General features: G+C 43.8%; 1 protein-coding gene across 1 annotated transcript in view; it reads right to left on the bottom strand.

Annotated features, from left to right (window-relative positions):
• The window catches only part of LOC143283245 (betaine--homocysteine S-methyltransferase 1-like), a 38,748-nt gene extending 16,014 nt beyond the window's left edge, over positions 1-22,734 (bottom strand). Inside the window, exons 1-2 of the mRNA XM_076589418.1 lie at positions 22,584-22,734; positions 1,810-2,000 (exon numbers count right to left, since the gene is read on the bottom strand). Coding sequence (XP_076445533.1) covers positions 1,810-2,000; positions 22,584-22,596 — 204 coding nt within the window. The 5' untranslated portion in view covers positions 22,597-22,734. The remainder of the gene's footprint in view (positions 1-1,809; positions 2,001-22,583) is intronic.
• Between the last annotated feature and the right edge of the window lie 4,679 nt (positions 22,735-27,413).

Here is a 27,413-nt window from a genome sequence, read left to right as displayed (position 1 = left end):
GAATCACAACAATGGGAGAGGTTGATGGGGAGCAGGAGGTCGGCAAGGCCAGGGTTGTGGCGGGGCTGGAGTGGGAGAGAAACAATTAGATGAGCGCGATAAAACCGGTAACGTTTTTTGAAGAGGACGATCTTGTGAAACACAGCTGCTCGGCTATATTGACGAAACCATATTTGAACTGGAAAAAGGAAACCAAGTGTACACAATTGTCCTTGACTTCTCAAAGGCCTTTGACAAGGTCAGCCACGCCCTGCTTGTACGCAAATTACAGCGCTATGGAATCAGAGGTCAACTCAACACCTGGATCAAAAATTTTCTTGAGGACAGGCAGCAAGCAGTTGTGGTGGAGGGAGTCACCTCAAAATACATTCCAGTCAACTCAGGTGTTCCCCAGGGCTCGGTCCTCGGCCCTTGTCTCTTCCTTCTCTACATCAGTAAGTCTCCCAAATACCATCAAATCTAAGGCCAGATTATTTGCAGATGACACCATGTGCAACAAAATAATCAAGAAGGAAGCCGACCAGCACACACTCCAAGAAAACCTAGCTTCCCTTTCCATCTGGGAGAAACAGTGGGCCATGCAATTCCACAGCAAAAGTGCTCCACCTTGAGTGTCAGTAGAAAGAGGAAAAAGATCGCACCAAACTACAAACTCCATGGCCATCTGCTTGAAAAGCGTCAATACCACAAACTATCTTGGTGTGAACATCCAAGACGACCTACGCTAGGGATCCCACATCAATTCTACAACCAACAAAGCCAACAAGACCTTAGGCTTTCTTCGGCGCAACTTGAAGATAGGAAACAAGAAGACAAAGGCAACTGCGTACAGAGCCCTTGTTTGACCTATCCTTGAGTATGCTGCGTCTGTGTGGGATCCCTAGACAGCCAGTGACATCCAGGCCATCGAAAAGGTCCAGCGCCGAGCAGCAAGATGGGTCACAAACCGACATCGAAAGACGTCATGTGTCAGCTCCATCCTTAGCTCCCTCACCTGGTACCCCCTACTAGTCAGACGAACAAAATCTCGCCCGGAAATATTCTACATGTTCCACCATGGCCTTGTCTCCATCAACCCAGACTACATACCAACACCATCAGACAGCAGGTTGAGCTCCAGAAAAAACAACACCTGCAACAACGACATCCCTGCCTGCAGGACGCAGTACAGACAGATGTCTTTCTTCCTCCGTACCATCCCGGAATGGAATACACTGCCCCAGGAGGCTGTCACAGCAGAGTCGTTGGACTGCTTCAAGTCCAGACTCACCTCCTGCCTATGACACAACAATCAGTTAATTGTACATCCCTCGGTGGCCCAGCTGACTTGAGCCCAACAGCAACCTCCCACAACACGACAGTTTCATCAACATACTGATGTTGATCGTCAAGTGGAAGAAGAACGTGTGTACCGAAAAAGCGACTTACATGTGTGGCGGTTCGGAAAAACGGGTTCGAGTTTCAGCGTAGTTTTTTTGTTGTATTTTTTGTTTTTTAATTATTATTATATTTTTATTTTGCTCTCTGACTAGAAGTAAAAATACCATAAGTCTGTGTGTGTGTGTGTGTGTGTGTGTGTGTGTGTGTGTGTGTGATGGACGGATGGATGGTGGTGTTGGAAGGATAAGGAGGGGGAGAGGGGGTAGGGGTGGGGGGCAGCCGGGAGGAGAATCAAAACAAATGAATGCACGTTGGTTCTTGTCCAGCTGTCAGCGACATGTGCTGGTTTGAAAATACCGGCACTGGCCAAACAAAAACAAAAACAAACAAAAGATTCTAGAAACAATAATGACAAATAATGGCACGTACTGTGAAAGCTTCGACCACGTCACTTCCGGCGTGGACGAACTCTTCGTGAAGGCCGATCACTCGCTGTGGATGGTCCAGCACCACTTCCGGTGTGAAGACTCCACTCTGGAGGTACCCTCTTCGTTCTAGCTCCCACACGTAGCCCTCTCCACAGATAATGCTGTCTCCGTCCGCCAGCCGCTCACGAAGACCTGGGGGAGAGTGGGGGGGTGGGGGGGAGGAGGGACAGAACGAGTGTGTGGAATGATGGCCCAGAGGTAACGCGTCCGCCTAGGAAGCGGGAAAATCTCAGCGCACTGGCTCGAATCCCGGCACAGTCTCCAGTATTTTCTCCCCCTCCACAAGACTTTGAGTGGTGGTCTGGACGCTAGTCATTCGGATGAGACGATAAACCGAGGTTCCGAGTGCAGCATGCATTTAGCGCACGTAAAAGAACCCACGGAAACAAAAGGGTTGTCCCTGACAAACTTCTGTTGAAAAATCTACTTCGACAGAAAAAAATGCTGGTATGAAAAAAAAAAAAAAAAAAAAAACAAACAAAAAGAAAAAGAAAAAAAAAAGATGCGCTCTCAGTGTAGCGACACGCTCTTCCTGGAGAAAGCAGTCCGAATTTCACACGGAGATAACTTCTGTGACAAAAAAAGAGTAACATAATAATAACAATACGCGTGTCTACTGATTCAAAGAGCCGCTGTGGCAGACTCAGTTATGTGTTGGATTTCTGATCCAGTGTGTTAACCAGTGACCACGCTACAGTGTTCAGTTCATGTCTTTGAAGAGTCCAGTTTCCAAGCTCTTCACTTTATCATTTTTGATTGCATCTTTGATCAGAATGTGCTTGTTTTCCTCCACATTTCCCGTTCTTTCGATCACACCACAGAAACACACACACACACACACAAAACAAACAAACAACCCCCCCCCCCAAAAAAAAAACAAACAAAAAAAAACAGACATAAAAGATATAGGGTAACAGTGGCGTCAGTTTTATTCCAAAGTTTCGATCGTCTTGACAGTACAATAGCGGATGATGCTCGAATAACCGCTCATTTTACGTTAGAGATATAATGTACGAAACAAACGAAAGAAAGAAAGAAGGAAACAAAGAAAGAAAGAAGGGGGACGGGGGGATGGGGGTGGGGTCGTTTCAGTTTCTTCTTCTTCTTCGTTCGTGGGCTGCAACTCCCACGTTCACTCGCATGTACACGAGTGGGCTTTTACGTGTGGGCAGCCATACTCCGTTTTCGGGGGTATTTCAGTTTCAATTAGGCATCAAAGCGTGCGGACTGGTCCTTATACGCTACACCTTTTCAGTTTCAAGGAGGCGAGAAAGCGTGTGGACTGATATATTATGTACGCTACACCACAGTTACTCAAAGTATAACCAAATATAGAACAAACAGGGGTTGGGAACATATGCCTGACCTACGCGTACACCCAACGCCGCTGGTCAGGAACAGGAAAAAAACCCAACACAGTTTAATGTCATTCACCAGTTCTGCTCCCATAGACCGCTGGAGAGTTCCGTGCTTTCATGACTTTGAGGCGCGTCACATGATCTGCGCTCTCGAAGTTGATAGGCTCTCCGAAATTTCAAGCATCAAAGGCGATTGAGAGAGGCCGAGAACGTTCGAAACAGAAGGCTTCTTTTTTATCCGACTTTTTGGTTCGTATTTTGTTCTCTCTTTTTTTTTCTTCTTTTTTTTATTTTATTGTGCGTATATTGTACAGGGTTTGCTTGTAGCAATGGAGGCAATCAACTGAAGAAATGGGGGACAGCGCATGTTTGCTGCTTTTACTGATGTCGATCGCCTTTGGCATTGCTTACGATTTCGAGTAAACGTTAGATGCGCATGCACAAGATCCAATATGGCCGCGGACCTGTCCCACAGTCTATTGGCAGTGCAACACACTGAGCAGAACGTCTGCGGAGACCCAGGCTGTGACACACAACCGACAGACCTGGAGGAGTCATGGGAACAGCTCTGTACGGCGCGGCGCTCCAAGACTTCTTCACACAGTTAAGGTAGAAGAAAACACACCGAACACTGATTCACACACCACCACAGGATTCAAATTGCATGGAGATCACTTAAAAATCGGCTGTATTTGTTTTCGAACGTGTGTACAATTGATATAAATAACTTCCTCTGTGATCTCCGTCGATCTCGAGTCAATGCAGGAGACACACTGGAAAAAGCCACACAGCACTAGCAACTTTCGAAGAGCACGTGCTTGGTCAAAGAGTCTGTTCCAATTACTAGAGGTGTGATCTCTTTTCTGGAGTGACTGTGGTGTTCCGTGTTGCAGAATCTTCTTCCAGTCCGCATAGCTGACCAACTATAGAAAAAATCGTTCTCTGGACAAGCATTTTTTTTTTTTTAATCACTTGTGTAAGTGAGTCTATGTAATGACACGGAGTGTGTGTGTGTGTGTGTGTGTGTGTGTGTGTGTGTGTGTGTGTGTGTGTGTGTGTGTAAGCGCGCGAGTCCGTGGTAACCTGTAAGTTAACGTTGGCATTTCTCGGCACAGGAACCAAAGCTGGCATGATGGTGAGAATGGATAAGACCTTTAAACACACCTGTTTTGTGATGATATGTTAAGTAGGGTGAGAGGCAAAACGTCAAAGTCATTACTTGGCCAATTTTAAAAAGCTTGACTGATTGAGAGAGACCGAATATTTTAAGCAAACTTGGACTGGTTAACGGCACAGCATGATCCCATAAGAAATTCAAAATGAGAGCTAGGTTAAAGGCAAAGGTCACAACCTGGCACATGATACTGATGGGAAACGTGTTAGCGTGCAAGAGAAAGAGGGTCGTCTGTACAATCTTCGTCATATTCTTACTATGACTGGTCACGGAGAAAAACTAAGCCCGTGAAAAGAACAAGGTCAGGGGTCAAAGGTCCAGGTCACAACATGGCCGAGTGGGAAAATGTATGACAGAACTTAAGTTTTTCATCCAATTTTCATTCAGCGCGGTATACCTTGCAGTAATTTGTTTTGGCCAGATAACAGTGCTATCTAAATTTAGATGTCAGAAGCCAAGGTCACGTCAGTGTGTCTTTTTGCCAGATCATCGGTTTGTTTGTTTTTGTTGTTGTTTTTCTTCCCCTGTGGCGGCACTTCCTAACTACAAGACTGTTGAAGCACGTTCGACTTTCCTGTTCCTGTGCTTGTCTTTCACACTTGTCAGACAAGGGAGGGGGTAGGGGGGAGGGGGGGTGGGGAACGGGAGAGGGGAGGGAGAGGCACAGTGTAGGAGTGGAGAACCGAGCGCACCAGTTCGAATCTCAAAACCGCCAGTATTTTCTCCATTCTCCACTGGCCCTGAGAGGTGGTCTGCCCGGGACGCCCGTCGTTCGGATGAGACATCAAACCGAGTCCTCGAATGAGTGTATCATGCATCTAACGCGCGTAAAAGAACCCAAGGCAACACAAGTGTTGTCCGTGGCAAAAATTTGTAGGAAAAAAAACCAACCCTTTGATAGGGAAACAAATATACTTGCAGAAAGTTTTTTTTTTTTTTTCAAACTGTTGTGACAAAATGTAACACATTACATTATAATAAAACACACACACACACACACAACAACACAGACAGAGAGAGAGAGAGAGAGAGAGAGAGAGAGAGAGACCGCAAGAGAGTTTAACTGCGACCAATCGGCTTCACGCCCTTAAGGTCAAGGCGCAAGAGAGTGTTATACTTTGAGATAAATAACCTTATCTCTACCGCTCTGTCCCCATAGGTTGACAGTGAACCTACTTGCGTCCCACCTGTCCGTGAAGCCTACTGATGTCCCACCTGTCCGTGTTGCCTACTGATGTCCCACCTGTCAGTGTAGCCTACTGATGTCCCACCTGTCCGTGTAGCCTACTGATGTCCCACCTGTCAGTGTAGCCTACTGATGTCACACATGTCCGTGCAACCTACTTGTGTCACACCTGTCCGTGTAGCCTACTGATGTCCCACCTGTCCGTGTAGCCTACTGATGTCACACCTGTCCGTGTAGCCTACTGATGTCCCACCTGTCAGTGTAGCCTACTGATGTCCCACCTATCTGTGTACTGTCTGTGTAGCCTACTGATGTCCCCCCTGTCAGTGTAGCCTACTTGTGTCACACCTGTCAGTGTAGCCTACTTGCGTCACACCTGTCCCTGTAACCTACTGATGTCCCCCCTGTCAGTGTAGCCTACTGATGTCCCACCTGTCAGTGTAGCAAACTTGCGTCACACCTGTCCCTGTAGCCTATTGATGTCCCACCTGTCCGTGTAGCCTACTGATGTCCCACCTGTCAGTGTAGCCTACTGATGTCACACATGTCCGTGTAACCTACTTGTGTCACACCTGTCCCTGTAGCCTACTGATGTCCCACCTGTCAGTGTTGCCTACTGATGTCCCACCTGTCAGTGTAGCCTACTTGTGTCCCACCTGTCCGTGTAGCCTACTGATGTCCCACCTGTCCGTGTAGCCTACTTGTGTCCCACCTGTCCGTGTAGCCTACTGATGTCCCACCTGTCCGTGTTGCCTACCGATGTCTCACCTGTCCGTGTAGCCTACTGATGTCCCACCTGTCAGTGTAGCCTACTTGTGTCCCACCTGTCCGTGTAGCCTACTGATGTCCCACCTGTCCGTGTTGCCTACCGATGTCTCACCTGTCCGTGTAGCCTACCTGTGTTCCACCTGTCCGTGTAGCCTACTTGTGTCCCACCTGTCCGTGTAGCCTACTGATGTCCCACCTGTCCGTGTTGCCTACCGATGTCTCACCTGTCCGTGTAGCCTACTGATGTCCCACCTGTCAGTGTAGCCTACTTGTGTCCCACCTATCAGTGTAGCCTACTGATGTCCCACCTGTCCGTGTTGCCTACCGATGTCTCACCTGTCCGTGTAGCCTACCTGTGTTCCACCTGTCCGTGTAGCCTACTTGTGTCACACCTGTCAGTGTTGTCTACTTGTGTCACACCTGTCAGTGTAGCCTACTTGTGTCACACCAGTCCGTGTAGCCTACTGATGTCACACCTGTCAGTGTAGCCTACTTGTGTCACACCTGTCAGTGTAGCCTACTTGTGTCACACCTGTCAGTGTAGCCTACTTGCGTCACACCTGTCCCTGTAACCTACTGATGTCCCCCCTGTCAGTGTAGCCTACTGATGTCCCACCTGTCAGTGTAGCCAACTTGCGTCACACCTGTCCCTGTAGCCTATTGATGTCCCACCTGTCCGTGTAGCCTACTGATGTCCCACCTGTCAGTGTAGCCTACTGATGTCACACATGTCCGTGTAACCTACTTGTGTCACACCTGTCAGTGTAGCCTACTGATGTCCCACCTGTCAGTGTAGCCTACTTGTGTCCCACCTGTCCGTGTAGCCTACTGATGTCCCACCTGTCAGTGTAGCCTACTTGTGTCCCACCTGTCCGTGTAGCCTACTGATGTCCCACCTGTCCGTGTTGCCTACCGATGTCTCACCTGTCCGTGTAGCCTACCGATGTCCCACCTGTCAGTGTAGCCTACTTGTGTCCCACCTGTCCGTGTAGCCTACTGATGTCCCACCTGTCCGTGTTGCCTACCGATGTCTCACCTGTCCGTGTAGCCTACCTGTGTTCCTCCTGTCCGTGTAGCATACTTGTGTCACACCTGTCAGTGTTGTCTACTTGTGTCACACCTGTCAGTGTAGCATACTTGTGTCACACCAGTCCGTGTAGCCTACTGATGTCACACCTGTCCGTGTAGCCTACTTATGTCACACCTGTCCGTGTAGCCTACTTGTGTCACACCTGTCAGTGTAGCCTACTTGTGTCACTCATATCAGTGCAGCCTACTTGTGTCCCACCTACTGATGTCCCACCTGTCTGTGTACTGTCTGTGTAGCCTACTGATGTCCCACCTATCTGTGTACTGTCTGTGTAGCCTACTGATGTCCCACCTGTCAGTGTAGCCTACTGATGTCCCACCTTTCTGTGTACTGTCTGTGTAGCCTACTGATGTCCCATCTATCTGTGTACTGTCTGTGTAGCCTACTGATGTCCCCCCTATCTGTGTACTGTCTGTGTAGCCTACTGATGTCCCCCCTATCTGTGTAGCCTACTGATGTCCCACCTGTCTGTGTAGCCTACTGATGTCCCACCTATCTGTGTACTGTCTGTGTAGCCTACTGATGTCCCGATGTCACACCTGTCTGTGTAGCCTACTGATGTCCCACCTATCTGTGTACTGTCAGTGTAGCCTACTGATGTCCCACCTGTCAGTGTAGCCTACTGATGTCCCACCTGTCAGTGTAGCCTAGTCTGTTTAGCCTACTGATGTCCCACCTGTCTGTGTACTGTCTGTGTAGCCTTTTGATGTCCTGATGTCCCACCTATCTGTGTACTGTCTGTGTAGCCTACTGATGTCCCACCTGTCAGTGTAGCCTACTGATGTCCCACCTATCTGTGTAGTCTGTTTAGCCTACTGATGTCCCACCTGTCTGTGTACTGTCTGTGTAGCCTACTGGTGTCACACCTGTCTGTGTACTGTCTGTGTAGCATACTGGTGTCACACCTGTCTGTGTACTGTCTGTTTAGCCTACTGATGTCCCACCTGTCTGTGTACTGTCTGTGTAGCCTACTGGTGTCACACCTGTCTGTGTACTGTCTGTGTAGCATACTGATGTCCCACCTGTCATGTAGCCTACTGATGTCCAACCTATCTGTGTACTGTCTGTGTAGCCTACTGGTGTCACACCTGTCTGTGTACTGTCTGTGTAGCCTACTGGTGTCACACCTGTCTGTGTACTGTCTGTGTAGCCTACTGGTGTCACACCTGTCTGTGTACTGTCTGTGTAGCATACTGATGTCCCACCTGTCATGTAGCCTACTGATGTCCAACCTATCTGTGTACTGTCTGTGTAGCCTACTGGTGTCACACCTGTCTGTGTACTGTCTGTGTAGCATACTGATGTCCCACCTGTCATGTAGCCTACTGATGTCCAACCTATCTGTGTACTGTCTGTGTAGCCTACTGGTGTCACACCTGTCTGTGTACTGTCTGTGTAGCATACTGATGTCCCACCTGTCATGTAGCCTACTGATGTCCAACCTATCTGTGTACTGTCTGTGTAGCCTACTGGTGTCACACCTGTCTGTGTACTGTCTGTGTAGCCTACTGGTGTCACACCTGTCTTGCGTGTCTGCCTGTCCAGTGACCGTCTGTTTTGCTTCTTTGCCATCCAGTTTTCACTGACCCTTTCCTTCAGTGAATATATTGTGCATTGTATCTGTTTATCTAATATTGTACTATTCATAATATTGTACTATTCATTATACAGGTCTATCTGTCCAACTGTCTCTCTGTCCTTAATAATTTGTTTAATGATTCATGCGTTTACTTCTTAATTTACTTGTACTTAATCATTCATTCCAAATATTTGACATGACAAGATGAACTATAACAATTCATACTCTTGACTGATTGTTCATTTATTTCATCTTTCTTTCTTAAACTCGTTTATTTATTTTAAGATTCTTTTCCTATGACACTAGAAATAACAAAAACATTACATGCAATGCACAAGACACTTGGCTACAGTATTTTTCTGTATTGGTGACCAGACACAGCCATAGTGTGCAGAATCACAAATAAACAAATCTAGTTTTAAACACACACACACACACACACAGATATAGATATATATATATATATATATATAGAGAGAGAGAGAGAGAGAGAGAGGAGGGAGACAGAGAGAGAGACAGAGAGAGTTGGTGGACTGATCTTTTGACTGGAGAGTGTGAGAGAGAATATGTGTGAGTATATATATATATATATATATATATATATATAGATAGATAGATAGATATAATGTGTGTGTGTGTGTGTGTGTGTGTGTGTGTGTGTGTGTGTGTGTGTGTCCTCTATGTGCTGATGTTTACAATCAGATACAAAAAGTGTATATATACTATATATAAGAAAATGTAATAATTTATTTAAGAAGAATTTTACATTGGAACCAAATCTGGTTGTTGCATCTTTCATTTACATTAGTGTTGATGTGTGAGAATCCTGTACATGCAATTGTGACAGTTCTTTTCTTTTCCATATCAGTTGCACAGCTTCATAAAATAAACTGTGCCTGTAACTGCAGATACAATCAGATTCCAACATTTTACAGTTCCAAAAAAAATCGTTTGAAAAGAAAGATAAGAAGTTACAATTGCAATCAACCATGAAGGATAAATCAATTATGTAAGCATGCATTTGTGTTGAACCAACAGTTCTCCAATAGGAAGTAACACAAGTTACAATTGAAAACGTCAAAACACGCTGATATTATACAATGGTGTGTAAGTTATCAAACAGTGTTATTAAAACACTGATATACATAATTACAAACCATTTGGCAAACTCTGTAAGAACAAACTGCTGGAAATGTTTATTTCAGCAGCTGAAGCTGAAATAAGACAAGTATGATAGGTAGGGAAGTTAAAATGCTATCTGAAATCAGTTGCTTTCCAAACACCAATCATACTGTTAATATTTGTGATTTGGATGAGAAAATAGTCACACTTAGCTGCAGTCTGCATTAATCCCATGATATTTGTATACAGTGAGCATGTGGATGAAGGAGAACATGAAGGAATGACTGTGTGTGTGTGTGTGTGTGTGTTTTCAGTAGTGTTCGTGTGAGTGTTCAGTAGTGCTTTTGGGTGTGGTGTGGTGTGGTGTGGTGTGGTGTGTGTGTGTGTGTGTGTGTGTGTGTGTGACTTACTAACTTGACTTATGCCTATAGCTCCGCTCGGGAACAAAGGGCCGCAACAGCACTCCTCCAACGGACACGGTTTGGGGCGATCCTCTTTATCTGGGCCCACGTCATTCCGGCTGCCTTCACTTCAGTGCCCGTACTTCTTCTCCAAGTCTGCCTGGGTCTGCCAACTTTGCGTTTGCCTTGGGGGTTCCAGTCAAGTGCCTGGCGAGTGATGTTGAGTGGTGACTTGCGCAACGTGTGGCCTATCCACCCCCACTTTCTCTTTTTGATTTCTTCTTCTATGGGTGCTTGTTTGGTTCTGTCCCAGAGGTTTTCATTTGAGATGATTTCAGGCCACCTGATGTTCAGAATGTTGCGCAGGCATCTGTTGACAAATGTCTGGAGTTTGTTCCTGTTGGTCTTGGTAGTGCGCCATGTCTCTGAGCCGTACAGCATGACTGACTTGACGTTGGTGTTAAATATTCTGATCTTGTTGTGAAGTGAGAGGGCTGAAGATTGCCAGATGGGTCGGAGAGTTCTGAAGGTGTGTCTCGCTTTATTGATGCGGCTCTTGATGTCATCGTCTGCTCCACCATCCTTGCTCACTACGCTGCCCAGATATGTGAACTTTTCCACTTCTTTGATCTCTTCCTGCTGTAATCGGACTGGGTCTTGCTGCTTGTTGTTGATGCGTAGGATCTCTGTCTTTCCGATGCTGATCCTGAGGCCGGTCTTCTCTGCCTCTATTGCGACGCGGTCTAACTTTTCCTGTGCGTGTTGTTTCGTGTGGGAGAGGAGACTGATGTCGTCCGCGAAGTCGAGGTCTTCCAACTGTTTGGTGAAGGTCCACTGGATGCCGGTCTTCTGGCCTGCTGTGGATTGCCGCATGATCCAGTCCACCACCATCAGAAAAATTGTCGGAGACAATAGGCAGCCCTGACGTACACCGGTTCGTACCTGGAAGGGGTCAGTCAGCTTTCCCTCGTGTATGACTTGGCAGGTGGCGTCCTTATACAGTTGCTGGATGATGGCAATATATTTTAGAGGAAAGCCGTAGTGTTGCATTAGTTTCCATATCACCTCCCTGTCCACGCTGTCGAACGCCTTCTGGAAGTCCACAAAGACGCTGTACAGGGAGGTCTGCCACTCCAAGGACTGTTCAATAATAATTCTCATGGTGGCAATGTGGTCCGTGCAGGATCTGTCTTGACGGAAGCCTGCCTGTTCATCTCGCAGGGTCTTCTCTAAGGCGGTCTTCAGCCTGTCCAAGATGATTCTTGTCAGCACTTTTCCAGGTATTGACAGAAGCGTAATCCATCTCCAATTGCTGCATGATGACAGGTCGCCCTTCTTTGGAAGTTTAACGATGTAGCCTTTCTTCCAGTCTTGTGGTACTGCTTCTGTCTCCCAAATCTTCACTAGCAATGGGTGCAACATGTCAGTCGATGTCTCAATATCTGCTTTCAGGGCTTCTGGTGGTATGCCATCTGGTCCTGCTGCTTTTCCAGACTTGAGGGACTTGATGGCTTTCATGGTCTCCAGCTTCGTTGGTGGGTTGATGTTAACATCCAATAGCTCTACAGCCGGTGTCACGTCAGGGGGGGACTGGTGGTGATGGTCTGTTCAGGGTATCTTTGAAATATTCTGTCCATCTTGCTCTTTCTTCTTCTTTTCCGGTGATGATTTCTCCGTTCTTGTCTCTAACAGGTCGAGTGGGGTTACTTGTTCTTCCCGACAGAACTCTGGTGATCTCGTAGAGTCTTTTCATGTCTCTCTTTCCAGCTGCAGTCTCAGCTTCCTCCGTGAGCTGGTGAATGAAAGCTCGCTTGTCTTTCCTGGCACTCTTTTTCACTTGTCTGTTGGTCTCCCAGTAGAGTGCCTGCAGCTCCTGCCTCTCTTCTTGGTTCTGAGCCAGGTTGATCTTCTCCTTCAGCTCTTTCCTATCGGTGATGAGCTTCCATGTGTCAGGTGATAACCATTCCTTGTGTTCCCGTGTCTTCTTGCCCATTACCTTGTTGCACGTTGATGTCCAGATGTTGCGCAGTTCATGCCATTGGTCTTCCACAGTTTCTTCTGTCAGTCCTTCCAGTACGCTGAACTTGTGTGTGTGTGAGTGAGTGGTTTTGTGTGTGTGTGTGTGTGTGTGTGTGTGTGTGTGTGTGTGTGTGTGTGTGTGTGCAGTAGTGTTTGTGTGTGTGTGTGTGTGTGTGTGTGTGTGTGTATTCAGTAGCATTTTTGTGTGTGGTGTGGTGTGTGTGTGTGTGTTCAGTAGTATTTGTGTGTGTGTGTGTGTGTGTGTGTGTGTGTGTGTGTGTGTGTGTGTGTGTGTGTGTGTGAAAATAAAGTAGAAGTGTGTATTGCTCTAAAAGATATTTGGAAATCCAGTCATCCTTACAATTTCAGGTTGTTGCATCTTTCATTTACATTAGTGTTGATGTGTGAGAATCCTGTACATGCAATTGTGACAGTTCTTTTCTTCTCCACAGCAGTGGCACAGCTTCATACCAATGAACTGTGCCTGATATAACTGCAGATGCAATCAGATTCCAACATTTTTCAGTTCCAAACTATGATTTGAAAAGGAAGAAAAGAAATTACAACTGCATTCAGACCATGAAGGAGAAATCAATTATGTAAGCATATATTTGTGTTGAACTAACAGTTCTCCAATATGAAGTAACACAAGTTACAACTAAACTGAAAACATCAAAACACACTGATATTAATCAACGGTGTGTAAGTTATCAAACAGTGTTATAAAAAACAACAACACTGATATATATAATGACAAGTCACTTGGCAAACACTGTAAGAACAAACTGCTGGGAAATGTTTATTTCAGGTGAAGGTAGGGGGCTGAAGGTGAAATCAGGCAGGTAAGTCTTTGATTGCACTCAGACCTATGATGGATGATAAGCTATGTCAAAAGACAATCAAATTAGAACTATGACAGGAAGTGAAGTTAAAATGCTATCTGAAATCAGTTGTTTACCAAACACTAATCATACTGTTAATATTTGTTATTTGTATGAGAAAATAGTCACACTTAGCTAGTCAGCATAAATCCCATAATATTTGTATTCTGTCTGCTTACAAACATTTTATTCAGGTTGCTGCCAACATTTGTAAATAGTATTGAGAAAATAGCTCAACATAATAAATAATGCTGCATTCAGTATTTGTTTCACTTGGGGGAAAATAAACTGAAAATCACACTAACCTGCAGTCAGTTTACCACGTATATATCTCACACTTTGTTTTACTCAGCTTAACATATGCCGTATGCCTGCTTACAAACAACTGACTGCTGTATGGGATATATTGTAATATTGTAATATCTGGTCAGCCATGCACAGTAACTAATATGGATATAAAAAGCTATGTTAGAATAATATCAAAATAAATAATTATGATTGATAAGAAAGTTAACATGATGTCTAAAATCAGTAGTTCACCAATATTTGATCATAATTTCATGCCAATATTTGTGATTTCATGGGGAAATAGTCACACTTAGCTGCTGTCAGCATATTTGTATTCTGACTGTTTACAAACATTCAATTTAAGTTGCAACCAACATTTGTAATCAATATTGGTAAAATAGCACTCAAGTTAAAAAAGAAAAAAAAAGAAAAAAAAGAAGAAAAAAAAAAGAGTTATGGTTGCAATCAATATTTCTTTCAGCTGCTTTGGTTATCCCAGCACATTACTTCAGGATCAGTGAACTGTCAAAATTGCAGAACTCAAATATTTGATTTTACATATCCATGTATTATTATGTCTATTGTTATGTATGTGCTCTCAGTGTCTACACAGTGAGCATGTGGATGAAGGAGTAAATGAAGGAATGACTGTGTGTGTGTGTGTGTGTGTGTGTGTGTGTTCAGTAGTATTTGTGTGAGTGCTCAGTAGTGTGTGTGTGTGTGTTCAGTAGTGTTTGTGTGAGTGTTCAGTGGTGTTTGTGTGTGTGTGTGTGTGTGTGTGTGTGTGTGTGTGTGTGTGGTGTTTTGTGTGTGTGTGTGTGTTCAGTACTGTTTGAGAGTTCAGTCATGTTTTTGTGTGTGGTGTGGTACAGTGTGTGTGTGTGTGTGTGTGTGTGTGTGTGTGTGTGTGTGTGTGTTCAGTACTGTTTGTGTGAGTGTGTGATGTGGTGTGTGTATGTGTGTGTTTAGTAGTGTTTGTGTGTGGTGTGGTGTAGTGTGGTGTGGTGTGTGTGCGTGTGTTCAGTAGGGTTTGTGTGAATGTTCAGTTGTATTTTTGTGTGGTGGTGGTAATGGTGGTGGTGGTGGTGTGTGTGTGTGTGTGTGTTTACTTGCACATGATGTGTGTGTGGAAATAAAGAAGAAGTGTGTACAGCTCTAAAAGATATTTGGAAATCCAGTTATCCTTACAATTTCAGTCAATGATACTTTCGTTCTCAGAATATTGTCAGGCAGGAATTACAATTTTGTACGTTACCAACAGAAGAAGAAGAAGAAGAAGAAGCCATTTTGTGTCACGTGAAACAAGCGGATCTCGTGATTGGTTGCTCCACGCACGTCCGTCGCTTTTGTCGCGGGGAAATAGGACAAGTTCTATCGAGGAATTTTCTAGTAATTCTGTGAGAAAAAGTGGCCGAACCTAAAAAAAATTGCAAGAAAACGTTTTTTTGGCTCTACGTGTTCAGAATTTTTCGCTCTATCACCTGTAAAAAATCGAAGATAATAGAACGTCAGATAACATAAGGAAAATTAAATAACAAAAAATAAATAGGCTGAGATGGAAGAAAAAGCACACCATACTTTTTTGCTGCCGCAGCTTGTCATTCGCGCCTTGTCAAGTCGGGCGCTGCGGGCAGGCCTGATTCCTCCCCGCGCTTTCTCACTCCGTGCAATGAAACCTGTTTAGTACTTCCTTGGCCGTAGTGAAAGTTTTACGTTGATTTGTTGGCAATTAGTAATTCCGGAATAACAAACATACTTATAACTGTAAATTGAATCAGTTACTGAAATGTTATAACAGTTATCTTGTTCCTAATTTGTATCTAGACAGACAGCACGAAAGTGGCGTTGAAGACAGGTTCACATGTTGCCATCGCAAAAATGTGGTGTTGAAGTATGGTGAAAAAGTATTTTACTGAAGAAATAACAATATTCAACTTTCTTAAGTTTCTGTATGTAAAATGGAAACGGACGGTCATCAAGGCACTTATGTGATCTGAAGTGATGATAAGCCATTGTTTGGGTTCTAAAAACATTGATTTCTTTCGTTTGTTTGTTTGTATTTTTCTATTTATGTATTTATCAATTTACTTATTCATCTATTTGTTTTATCTTTAGTTTGTTAGATACACATTTATCTTTTTATTTTTGTTTGTTTATTTATGTAATGATGAACTGTCTTGTTTGTTTCATTTTATCTATTTTTAATATCTTCTTTCGTGGGGGTATTTCAAACAACTCTGTGTGTGTGTGTGTGTGTGTGTGTGTGTGTGTGTGTGTGTGTGAAAGAGAGAAAGAGAAAGAGAGAGAGAGAGAGAGAGAGAGAGGGGCAAAACATTATTTTGAATTTGAAAGCAAAATATCACCAAATGTGGATATGCGCACACTCACACACATGCGCGCGCAAAATGTGTCATTCATGTAGATGTTTTGTCCACTGTGACCTGGAAACGTGGAATTCATACATGAGATGTTGTCTATTCTAATGGATTCATCTATGTCAGATTTGTATTTTTTTTTTTAAAGAAAAGAAAAGAAAAATCCAATTAATATAATCCTATGTTTGATCGTGACCTGGTCTCCATGTGACCTTAAGCTGGTCCTCTTTTCAGCAGTAATAAGTACAGCATCAAATGAAATCAAACCATACAAGAACATCGATCCTGACAGTCTGTGCACATTGTTAACGTGAAAGGCATTGTATAAGCAGAGCGACTAATTCACATAAAGCTGTGAAATGAAAATGCGTCTTAAGGTTGCATTTTTAAGATAAACACATTTTGCAGACATTCTTTACCTATTAGTAAAGAATACAAGTCTGAAGAAAAACAACATGTTGCGATTATTTTGGAATTAGACAACTTTTTATCACAGAATTACTGGACTAATTCATAATAATGTCCATCCTCACAAAGGCTTCCCTCTCAGTGTTTTTCTTCAGCGGTTGTCACCTGTGCTGAGTTCGAATAATGTATTCCATTACTCTCCACATGCTGGCGAGCAGTCAAAATCTTGTTTTCTGCAGGTACACCTCTTTTTGTCAGTCACACTCGCAATCACAACGGATAATGCACAGAAGCTTGGGAGGTGCAGGAGGCAAGTGTGCTGTGCAAGGCCGCACCATCTGGTTGTCAACAATCTTCCAGCCCAACTGTCCCAGAAAAAGCGTGTCATTTCCAGTCCACTGTTGGACTTGCAGGTATGTCCTCAAACTTTGGTATTTGGTAGCAGAGGACGTTGGGGGCAGAGAGTGAACTTGTATGAATGTTGTCCCAGACACTACCTTTGAACAGAACATCATGTATCTAATTTCGTCAAGGGTGGACGCTGTCTTCCTATCATACGAAGACAAGAGCTTCTGCTCACCAGCAGCAACAGTCTCATCTTTCTCTAAGTTCTTCAGGAATGTCTTTGCCAGTTCACAAAGTCGTTCTGAGCTCAGGAAGTTCTGGAAACCTGTCCGTTTGCCAGTTCTAAAAGCTCGGGACGTTGTGTTACAACTTATGGCTGCATGGATGACAGGCAAGATATGTCATATCCTGCTAAGTAAACTCTGAACGTTCTTGATGTTCCAACATCTGAACGGCTTTCTGCTTTTCTTGAGAAAGACTTCCTCTGAATCACTTTTGAAATGGTAGACCAAAAGGACTAAAAGATCTTTTGGTGACCTGTGTCATCGCCAACAACCACTGTCTCTTTGCCTTTTGTACTTTCCTGAGCATCAGCAACAATCACGCAGTCAGCATCTCTTCAGAACAGAAAGTCACGCATCCGGAAAGCAAGTCACTAAAACGTTGCTTGTTTTTATGATTGGCCAGAAACAGGTCTTTCCCGATTCGCAGGGTCATGTGTGGTGTAAACTAAACCTCAGTGGACGACTTTTCATCAGTTCTGCACATATATGTGACGACTTTTGTGCTTGGACCACTTGTACAGCCATTACAGACTTCTTGTACTTCTGTCGCACATGTCTGACGTAAGTTTCAATGCTGGAAATAAGTTGACCCACGAGATCATGGATTTTTTTTTTTTTTTTTAAGAAGTGCCCCTCCATCCAGAACAAACGCACGTCACCAAGAAAGGCACTCTCTGGCATGGGTTTGGAAAATCTTCCAGATCTCATCAGCAAGAAGGGCTTTATTTCCTTGACGAAGAAAAATAGTAGACTTAGAAAGAGATGATGGGTGACTCAAATCTGAACACCTAATTCTTGTCCTCGTATTCACTGCCTGCGGCTGAAACCAGGCGCTGAAACAGAAGTTGAGGTTAGATAGCCACCACTTCTGCGTCAATTCTGACAGTGTTTATGGAGGCCATCGTAACAGCCTGTTCTGACCTAAAGGTGTATTCCGTGGCTTTGTGGCCTTCCATCTTCTTCAAGATTTTATTCCCCACTTCCTTTCCTTTGTGTCATCCACCTTGGTGTTTGCAACCATACCTGTGGCTGTATTCTTCAGAACAGGACCAGCAATGAAGGGATCTCTCTCTTCCAGGAGAGCAAGGATGACCATCATGTCGTGACCATCCTGCCTCTTTCTAGCGATGCTGATGTCTTTGTGCTGTTCACTAGAGAAAGACACAACCCGGTGATGTTCTGAATGGACTAACTGATGTCAGCACAAGTGGGCATTGATAGAAGCCATGCTGCACGTTGGGATTCTGACATTCCACGACCACGTGTCATCCCCCCTGTTGATTTGATGCTTCTCATAAACACTTGCTCAATAAAAGATCGACAGAAAGACCAGCCAAGTAGCAATCACTTCTGCGGAAAAGATGATGACCTTCTTGAAATTTGTTGTACATGTCAGGGTTGGTTTGTTCAAGTTGCACCATATCTTATAGGTACAGCTGGATTGACTTTGTGTACAGACTGTGACCAGCTGAAGCAAGAAAAGGTATCATCTCCTGCAACGTACTCAGGTGAAGATGCCAGTTGCCGTCCTCTCTGCCTTCAGAAAACGTCGTAAAATATCTGAGCTGCATGTATTGCAACCACAAGGCAGCTGTGGGGTATTGTTTTAACTCCTCCTTCTTTGCATCCAACTTGTCAGAAATTCTGGAGATAAGATGCGTGTTTGCCTCAAGGTCATGAGCTACAAGTTTGCCCTCCATGAGAGAAATTATACAAAGCCAGTCCATGATCAAGATCTTCATCTAACATTGGTTCGGCCAAGTCCGTGTGATCAGTAGCATTTGATTTGAAAGTGTCAATTGAATTTTGAAGTTCTTTTTAACATGTTGATCCACTTGTTCCAAATAAAGGTCTTCTGGAACAAGATCTAGGTTCTGTGTAGTTGGCAGCTTGACTCCACATGTTTTAGCAGTCACGAGTGCGTTTAAGCAAAGAGTCCACTAAAATGTCCCCTTCCTGCTCGTGTCACTGCTTTTCCTTGCATCATGTGCATGACAGCGTTTGGAGAGAAGGGCAAATCCAAAACCTTTAACCTCTTGCAACCCACTGCCCTCCATCAACCGTCCAATGCAGCCTCAGAAGCTCATTTCAGCATGGAAATCACCAAGGCGCAGCACCATCGACTTCATATGACTGGCAGGAGACTCATTAGCAAGATGTCCTTGGTTCTCCACCAGACTGGTTGATCCAGAGTCAGGACAGGTGTTGAATTGTGTCATTTGGCCTCTTGTGTGATGAAATGCATGGTAGAATAGAGACTGGCCATGTCACTTGGACTGAGGTCGATCATGGGCAGGAAGCCAGAGATGCCACAGTGACTGCCCATGTGAACAGCCTGCATCATACCTGACCAACCAGGCCATTCTCTCTCTCTCTGTCTGTCTCTATTCTGTTGCAACATTCTGTTTATACACAGATATGCATCGTACGTTAAAATCATACTGATTAGCTTTTCTGTATGCTGTCAGTTGATGGAATTAATTTGTTTTCTAGCATATACATTTGTGTAATACCTTGTTTTTCTTACTGCCTTTCCGCAAGTTCATTTTTTTTCATAAAATGGGGGTAGTACGTAAGAAAAGTCTTCCTGTGCTTGTTCTTTTCCCTCAGTAAACAAGATTCCTTCTGTTAATTCTCTCTCTCTTCTTCTTCTTCTTCCGTCCCTCTCCTTCCTAACCCCTCCCTCGCCCTCCCGCCTTCCTAGCACACACAACACACACACACACTCACACTCACTCACTCATACACGTGTACTTTCACAGTCAGCAGTTAAATGAAGATAAACAAAAATAATAATAATAATAATAACAATAAAAAAAAAAAAAGCCAATGAAGACATTGCTTAAGGAAATAAACACACGAATACATATGAAATAAATATTGATGGGAACGAAACCCCACAAACTTACTATACAAAATGTTATTACCACCTTTGCAGCCCTTTTCCGATAGTACGGAAATTTTTTGTCAACACTGCAGGGGTGTTTGCAAATCACATATGTGTCTTGATATTAGTTCATTTCCATTTTGCAAAGAAATCTCAAAAAAGAAAATCTTTAAATTTTCAGCGAAAGAAACTTTATTAAGCGCATGGTTTACCGTACTTAGACTTCATACATGCGAACACAGAGGTATCGCGCGAACCTGTCTACCCCTATGTCACTGCCATGCAGTCTGTGCTAGCACACTTTAAGATAATGATAACTGTGATTACATTTTAGTGATCATGATAACTGTGATTACATTTTAGTAACAGTCTAATTTGACTGTTGTAAGCACACTTGCTTTTTCGGAAACATTACTTAAAAACGAAGCAATGTAAAAGCATGTATGATATTCAGTACGTTCAACAAGAAGCATAAGATACAGTGGTAGGCAGGTTCCGCTGCGCGGACGAAATGCCGGAGAAGCGTAGTAGTTAACAGGCCCATCCCCATTGTTGCAGCCTTGACAAGATGTTAATGACGTGACCCAGTTGAGACCGGTTTCAGATTGACTGATTGATGTGGATACTTATATGGCGCCTATCCTCGGTCAGAGACCAAACTCTAAGCGCTTTACATACACGGGAACATTTGCACCACAGGCTGCCTACCTGGGTAGAGCCGACTGACGGCTGCCACTGGGCGCTCACTCATGCGTTTCCTGTGTCATTCTATCAGATTTTAGACTGACGCACACACATACACACTCAGACATGTAATATTTTACGTGTATGACCGTTTTTTTTTAAAGACTCAATTATGGTGTGCCGTTCGCCGCGGCGCCATCTCCTCGCGTTTATTTTTCTTTATTTAATTTTCCTGCTCTGATCTGACATTAGATTTTCTTCGATTTTTTTACAGGTGATAGTATGAAAAAATCCTGAATACATAGAGCCAAAAAACCTTTTCTTGCAATTTTTTTAATTTTTTTTTTTTTAGGTATTTTCTTAATTTTCTTAGACCGGGCGCTGCACGTTTTTGCTGCTTGTCGCGTGAAACTTGCTGCTTCGACGCCCCGTGTGCGATGGGCATTACCTGCAGTGAACGCAGACATCGTCGTGCACAAGCCTGTTTGCTGATGTGCTTGTTGAGTCAAGTGTAGATTGCAGCTGTTTGTCTCTCATGGTCTTATCTAAGTCATGGCTGCCATGACCTGTTTCCGTACACGGGAACGCACGCGCGTGGCACTCTCTCTCTCTGTGTGTGTGTGTGTGTGTGTGTGTGTGTGTGTGTGTGTGTGTGTGTGTGTGTGTGTGTGTGCATTCAAATTGTGTACGAGTGTGTGCGCGCATGCGTGCGAAGTGTGTGCCTCTGTGAGTGTGTGTGTGTGCGTCTGTAGAGGCACACACACACACACACATACATACGTGTGTGTGTGTGTGTGTGTGTGTGCGCCCCGAACCTCAGTTGAGAAACTAGCGTTCATAACATTGTTGTTGAAGACAGAGGTCAATGTTTAAAAATGCTGACTCCTGTTTCCACACAAACGTTCTCCAGATGTCAGCGAAAAAAAAAAGAAAAGAAAAAGAAGAAGTTATCAAACAAACAAAACAAAACAAAAAAAAACCCACAAAAAACACCGTTACAGTCACGAATGAGATGTGTGTGGTGAGGAAAGGAATGGAAGGGAGTGAGGGTGTTGAAATGGGTGTACAGGGAAAGGCTGTAACTAGAGTGTGGTACGGCTGAATTGAAACGATACAGATAAAGAGCACAATGATCAGGATAGTGGTTGTATTCAGTGTGTTGTACTGTATATTGTGTAGTGTTGTAGAGTACTGTGTTGTATTGCATCGCATTGTATGGTATTGTATCGTATTGTACTGTATTACTTTAAAAAAAATTATATATGTATATATATATATATATTAAATAAAGTTTTCTCTGTGTGGAAGTCGGGATGTTCTCACCAGGAAAAGTCGCCACTCTTTTTTTTCTCTCCTTTTTTAAAAATATTTTTTTATACATATTCTGTCTGCAAGTAAATTTGTTTGTAAATAATAATTTAAAAAAAATTATTTTTAAACATGTATATTCCGCTTAACTTGCTAATAGGCTACACAAAGCGCTTGATGGAACACTGGAAGGGAAACTCAATAAGACACAAGGTTTAGACAAACACGGAGTATAAATAAACTACCAGTCGTTTCACACACACACACACACACGCACGCACGCACCGGCGCATGCACACACACACACAATGCACGCTAACACACACACACACACACACACAGAGCAACAACAAAGTGCCGAAGAGTACTGAAAGCCATAAGCGTGACCTACTGACCCAAATCTCACTGTCCAGAAGACCGTGACAGGATCGTACGATGATAGAAGGAAAGCATGAAATCGATTTTCTCTCATCGTTATCAAAAGCAACCGACTCCGTTTTTTCCGCAGCTAAATATGCAGGCCCTGCATTATGCTTGGAGTAAAGGACAAAAGCTTACCTTTTGGCTTCATACCGAAAACACGAATAGCTTCCTTGCCTCCCACTATCTGCTTGCCGCAGCACGGAAAATCAGGCTGTTCCCTTGACCTAGTGCAATGCAACGAATGGGCCGCTGTCTCGTGCAAGTGTGACGCACCTTCCACACGCACGCGCAGAACATGTGCCAGGGGAGATGCATCGTGGGAGCCACCTGGGACTACTTTGGGGATTCCTCACAACTGGCACAACGGAAGGATATCTCTGTTGTCAGGCTTGCGCTCAAATCTTTGGCTGCAGTGAAGGGGGGGCGGGGGAGGGGGGTACACTACTTTCGTCAGTCATCGATGGGGTGATAGGAAACCGAAGAAAAACCCACCCAACTGATAAGAAACTTAAGCGAATGGTTGTTTGCTTAGCATTCGTGCATGTTATTTAATCCTTTCGCTACCAGGAAAATAAGATTTAAGTGAAATGTATTTGCCAGGGGTTTTTTTTCCACACAAAAACGGGTAGAAATTTTCCAAAAAATTCTGTGCTCTTTGTTATTGGAGAAAGACCCATAAAAGTATATATTTTCTGGAAGGTAAATGAATAAAGAATACAAAACACACGCTGTTTTCCCATTTTACATATTCTTAGTGACACTAGTGCTGTTGTTTTGAAATCAGTGTTTTGTTTTTTGTCACATTTTCAACTTGTTCATTCCAAACATTAGTCAGGTAATTTGCACAAAAATATATTTTCTGGACAAATGGATATCTGCAAACACAAAATCATACTAGAACCACCACAATATATATATATATATATATATATATATATGAGTGGGAGGGGTCAGGACAGGGGGAGAGGGGGACCGGGGGGGGGGGACGAACCGTGGCAGAAGTGGTCAGAAGTTGGACTGACTTGTGATCCAGTGTCCACCAGTGCCCGGTGGGCATGGCGTTGTGTCCTTGGGAAAGGCACTTGACTTTTTCTCGTCAGTTCCACCAAGGGCCCGGTTCCATGAGGCAATCAGTGCAGCGCTGAGTACTGATGCTTAGAGTTAGAATGTTCCCAGGCATATGCCTCGGTGGGAACATTCTGAACTCTAAGGAATATTCTTAACGACAAGCAAACTTTAACCTTAAGCAAACTTAGCGCTACTAAGATTCGCTCAGGCAAACCCACGACAGGTATTAATCGGTACCTGACTTCACCTGAAGAAGATGAAAACGACGGAACGAGAGGACTGGGCCCCGCCTTCATATGCAGAGCCCCGGACACAGTGCCAGGAAATGAATGCACTGCCCCTATTACCGTAAAAGGCTATGGGACCTTTAACCTTCCATGGTGTGTACATGAATGATAAAAGAGAGAACTTAAGTGAATGCTTTAACTGTAACAGCCTGCAACTCCCAGTGTTACACATACGGTTTCCATTCTGTTATCTTTTAGTGTTATTTGATGTAAGTTGAGCCTGACAGGCAGCAGGTCGTTAACATTTACCTTTCGTTCTGAAGGTCGTGTGGCTGTCATGTGCACTTGTATAACTCAGTGTGCACGTGCACGTGTGTATCAAGAAGGGACGATACTGGAATGTGCATGAATTGTGAACAAACAACGGCGTTTTTTTCTGGTTTTGCGAATGGCGTACTGGTGTAGCGTATTTTTTTGTCCCCTTCAGATGTGAAAGGACTGGGTGAACCAGTTTGAACCAGGGTGGTATTCACTCACTGCGCAATTATAAAACACGGGTGCAACAGTGTTAGTGTGTGTGGACCTGACGTTATCCTGGCGTGAGCTGACATGCTCCAGTATAGGCTGGTTGTAAAGAAAGTGCCAGATAGAAATAACTACATAATGAGTGTGCTTGCTTGTAAGTGTATGCCTGCTATCTGTTCACTTGTCACTCCAATCAGAACGTGTTCTCCCCAAAACACGAAACACTTATTAACCACACCCTTTTATTTATTATTAAGAAAGATATCAAAAGCTGTTAATCATGGCCTGGACTGGAATATAATTTTTTATGGCGGAAACAATTTTAACTTCACCGCCTTGAATGTTCTTCAGCAGTCTCGCCAGCTCCTGGCTCCTCACTCAGCAGGTCCCGATGGTCCCACCATCACGTTCATCTTCTGTGCCAATAGTCCGTCCCGATGGTCCCACCATCCAGTTCTATGAAGTCCCGTGCCCAGTCCCTGGCACCTCGGCACAAAACAAAACCCGTGGCCTGTCCCCAGCCACCAGATGCCTGCACATTTTTAGTATGCGTCAGTTCCTTGACTTTCTGGATGCAAACCCCCCTCATTTCCAGTCCCACTGCAGACCATGTTTTGAATGTTATTCCTAGAAACCTAAGTGGACAAACAAGACAGCATAGACACCATACCTTTACATAAACACTAAAGAGAAAATCTTCATCCAATACTATTGACATAAATTCCAATTATCACTGAAGCTAATATAAAAAAAAAATATTCGCTTGGAAAACGATGTCCATTCACCACCCTAAGTAATGCAAAATACAATTGCCTTAAGATGATTCCCATTCATCCCATCAGGAAATACCAAAATGTAGCTGCTTAGCTACTACACAAATCAATGTTTCAAAAAACAAACAAACAACCATTTCTTAGCCATTGAATAGTCCAACAAAACTTAAGACAAATTTAAGTAACTACTATCTATTATCAACCTAACTGTATATCATCAAAGCACCAAGTACTGATTACTCATACAAGCTTTACAACAACATCAAATCAACCACAACATATCAATGTATCTCATTCAAACGCTACTTAAATTATCCATTCAATTGTCCTGCTTTTATATACTATGGTCAATACCCCATCACAAAACGTAGTCAAAGTCATTTCAAACTGAGTGCAATAATTTTCAACATACCTTTACAGGCAAAAATATGTCCCTAACCTGGACAGCTTCATGACACCATCTGGCAACAAATCTACACTTCACAGCAGCACATCACATTCATAACTCATGGTATGATTACAAAAATGCACGTGAAACACGTGAAACCATTTTTCAAAAGAAACAATTCCCAATCCCCTGATATAAAAGTTGCCCTGTAAAAAAATGGATCTAGGAAAGTAGTATTTCAAAATAACAAATTCCAATCCCCGATATAAATATGTTGCCCTGTAAAAAAATGGATCTAGGAAAATAGGATACCATTTTCTTTACACTGGTGCAGTGGTGGAAAAGCCAGGAAGTAAGATTTTTCTCTGTGTTGTGAATGCTTAAAGGCTTGTACTTTTAAAAAGAAAAGTAAAGAAAAAAAGACGGAAAAAGGGATAGAAAAAAAGGAAAAGAAAAAGTAGAAGAGAAGAAAAGAAACTGAAAAGAACTGTGGGGTTTAAATCAGTGTTGGTGTAGTCTTAGGTGTGTGACACCTCAAGCCAAGACTTGGTGAGTAACCATCTACCTTTATTTCTCTTTCTTCTCTTGTCTTATCAGGCCTTTGTGTGTGCTGACAGGCACACCGAAGGAGATCTACCCATGGCGGGCAGGAAGATGAGGCTTCCTGGGCCCTAGCCACGTTTCTGAGGCGATCTGTCGCCTACTCAGATCTCCACTCCGACACCGGGAAGAGGTGTTCGGATTGTGTAGTCAGGACTTGGCTACCACGTCCACACTGTGGCAGTGTGGGTCGAAAGAAAAGGCTTGAGGAGATTGCCAGGACTCAATGAACATTAAGCCATCATTTATTTATATTTAACAACGTTGGCCATAATTGTTAGCAAACCAGGAAGGGTTTGGCTCTGTGTAAACCTGATGGAGTTCAGGCGTAGTATACGTTTTCATACCTGATGTGATTTCAGGAAGACAATGGAAGGGAGTGAGTTTTTTTTCCGGAACAAATGTGGAAGTGGAGGATGAAAGAGTAGTATTATAAGTATAGGGTGTGTGTCACCTGTGGTGCATTGTTTCGAAAATATTTTGATCCCTTTTTTTTTCAAGAAAGGGGAAAATAATTATCGTATTTTCCTAGCACTTGTGTTAAGCCATGCGTGAAAGGAAAGGTGCGACTGCGTGCGGATGCATTCTGTGTGTTTCTGAGTGCGGATGCATTCTGTGTGTTTCTGAGTGCGGGTGCATTCTGTGTGTTTCTGAGTGCGGGTGCATTCTGTGTGTTTCTGAGTGCGGATGCATTCTGTGTGTTTCTGAGTGCGGATTCGCAGCATGACAGTGGGGAACGCCGTGCTTGGGGTGTCAGCCGCAGTTTTTCAGCCTTTAAAAGTATTAGCCGAGTGGTTAAAGCATTGGACTTTCAATCTGAGGGTCCCGGGTTCGAATCTCGGTAACGGCGCCTGGTGGGTAAAGGGTGGAGATTTTTCCAGTCTCCCAGGTCAACATATGTGCAGACCTGCTAGTGCCTGAACCCCCTTCGTGTGTATACGCAAGCAGAAGATCAAATACGCACGTTAAAGATCCTGTAATCCATGTCAGCGTTCGGTGGGTTATGGAAACAAGAACATGCCCAGCATGCACACCACCGAAAGCGGAGTATGGCTGCCTACATGGCGGGGTAAAAACGGTTATACACGAAAAAGCCCACTTGTGTACACACGAGTGAACGTGGGAGTTGCAGCCCACAAACGAAGAAAAATCTCGTGAAAACTTGACAGTGAACTCTTTTTCATCTCGTTCTTTCTGTCTTTCATGCACTGTGTGTGTGTGTGTGTGTGTGTGTGTGTGTGTGTGTGTGTGTGTGTGTGGAGAGAGAGAGAGAGAGGGGGGGCGAGAGAGAGAGAGAGAGACAATGAGTCAGAAAACGCAGACACATGTTCTTAAGCACGCATTTCTTGCTCACTCGTGACAGAAATTGTTTCCCATAGAAATT

The sequence above is a fragment of the Babylonia areolata genome, chromosome 6 (assembly GCF_041734735.1).
Source record: "Babylonia areolata isolate BAREFJ2019XMU chromosome 6, ASM4173473v1, whole genome shotgun sequence".
Taxonomy (NCBI): Eukaryota; Metazoa; Mollusca; class Gastropoda; order Neogastropoda; family Buccinidae; genus Babylonia; species Babylonia areolata.
The sequence above is the reverse complement of the archived record's forward strand: the minus strand, read 5'-3'. Positions and strand labels throughout refer to the sequence as shown.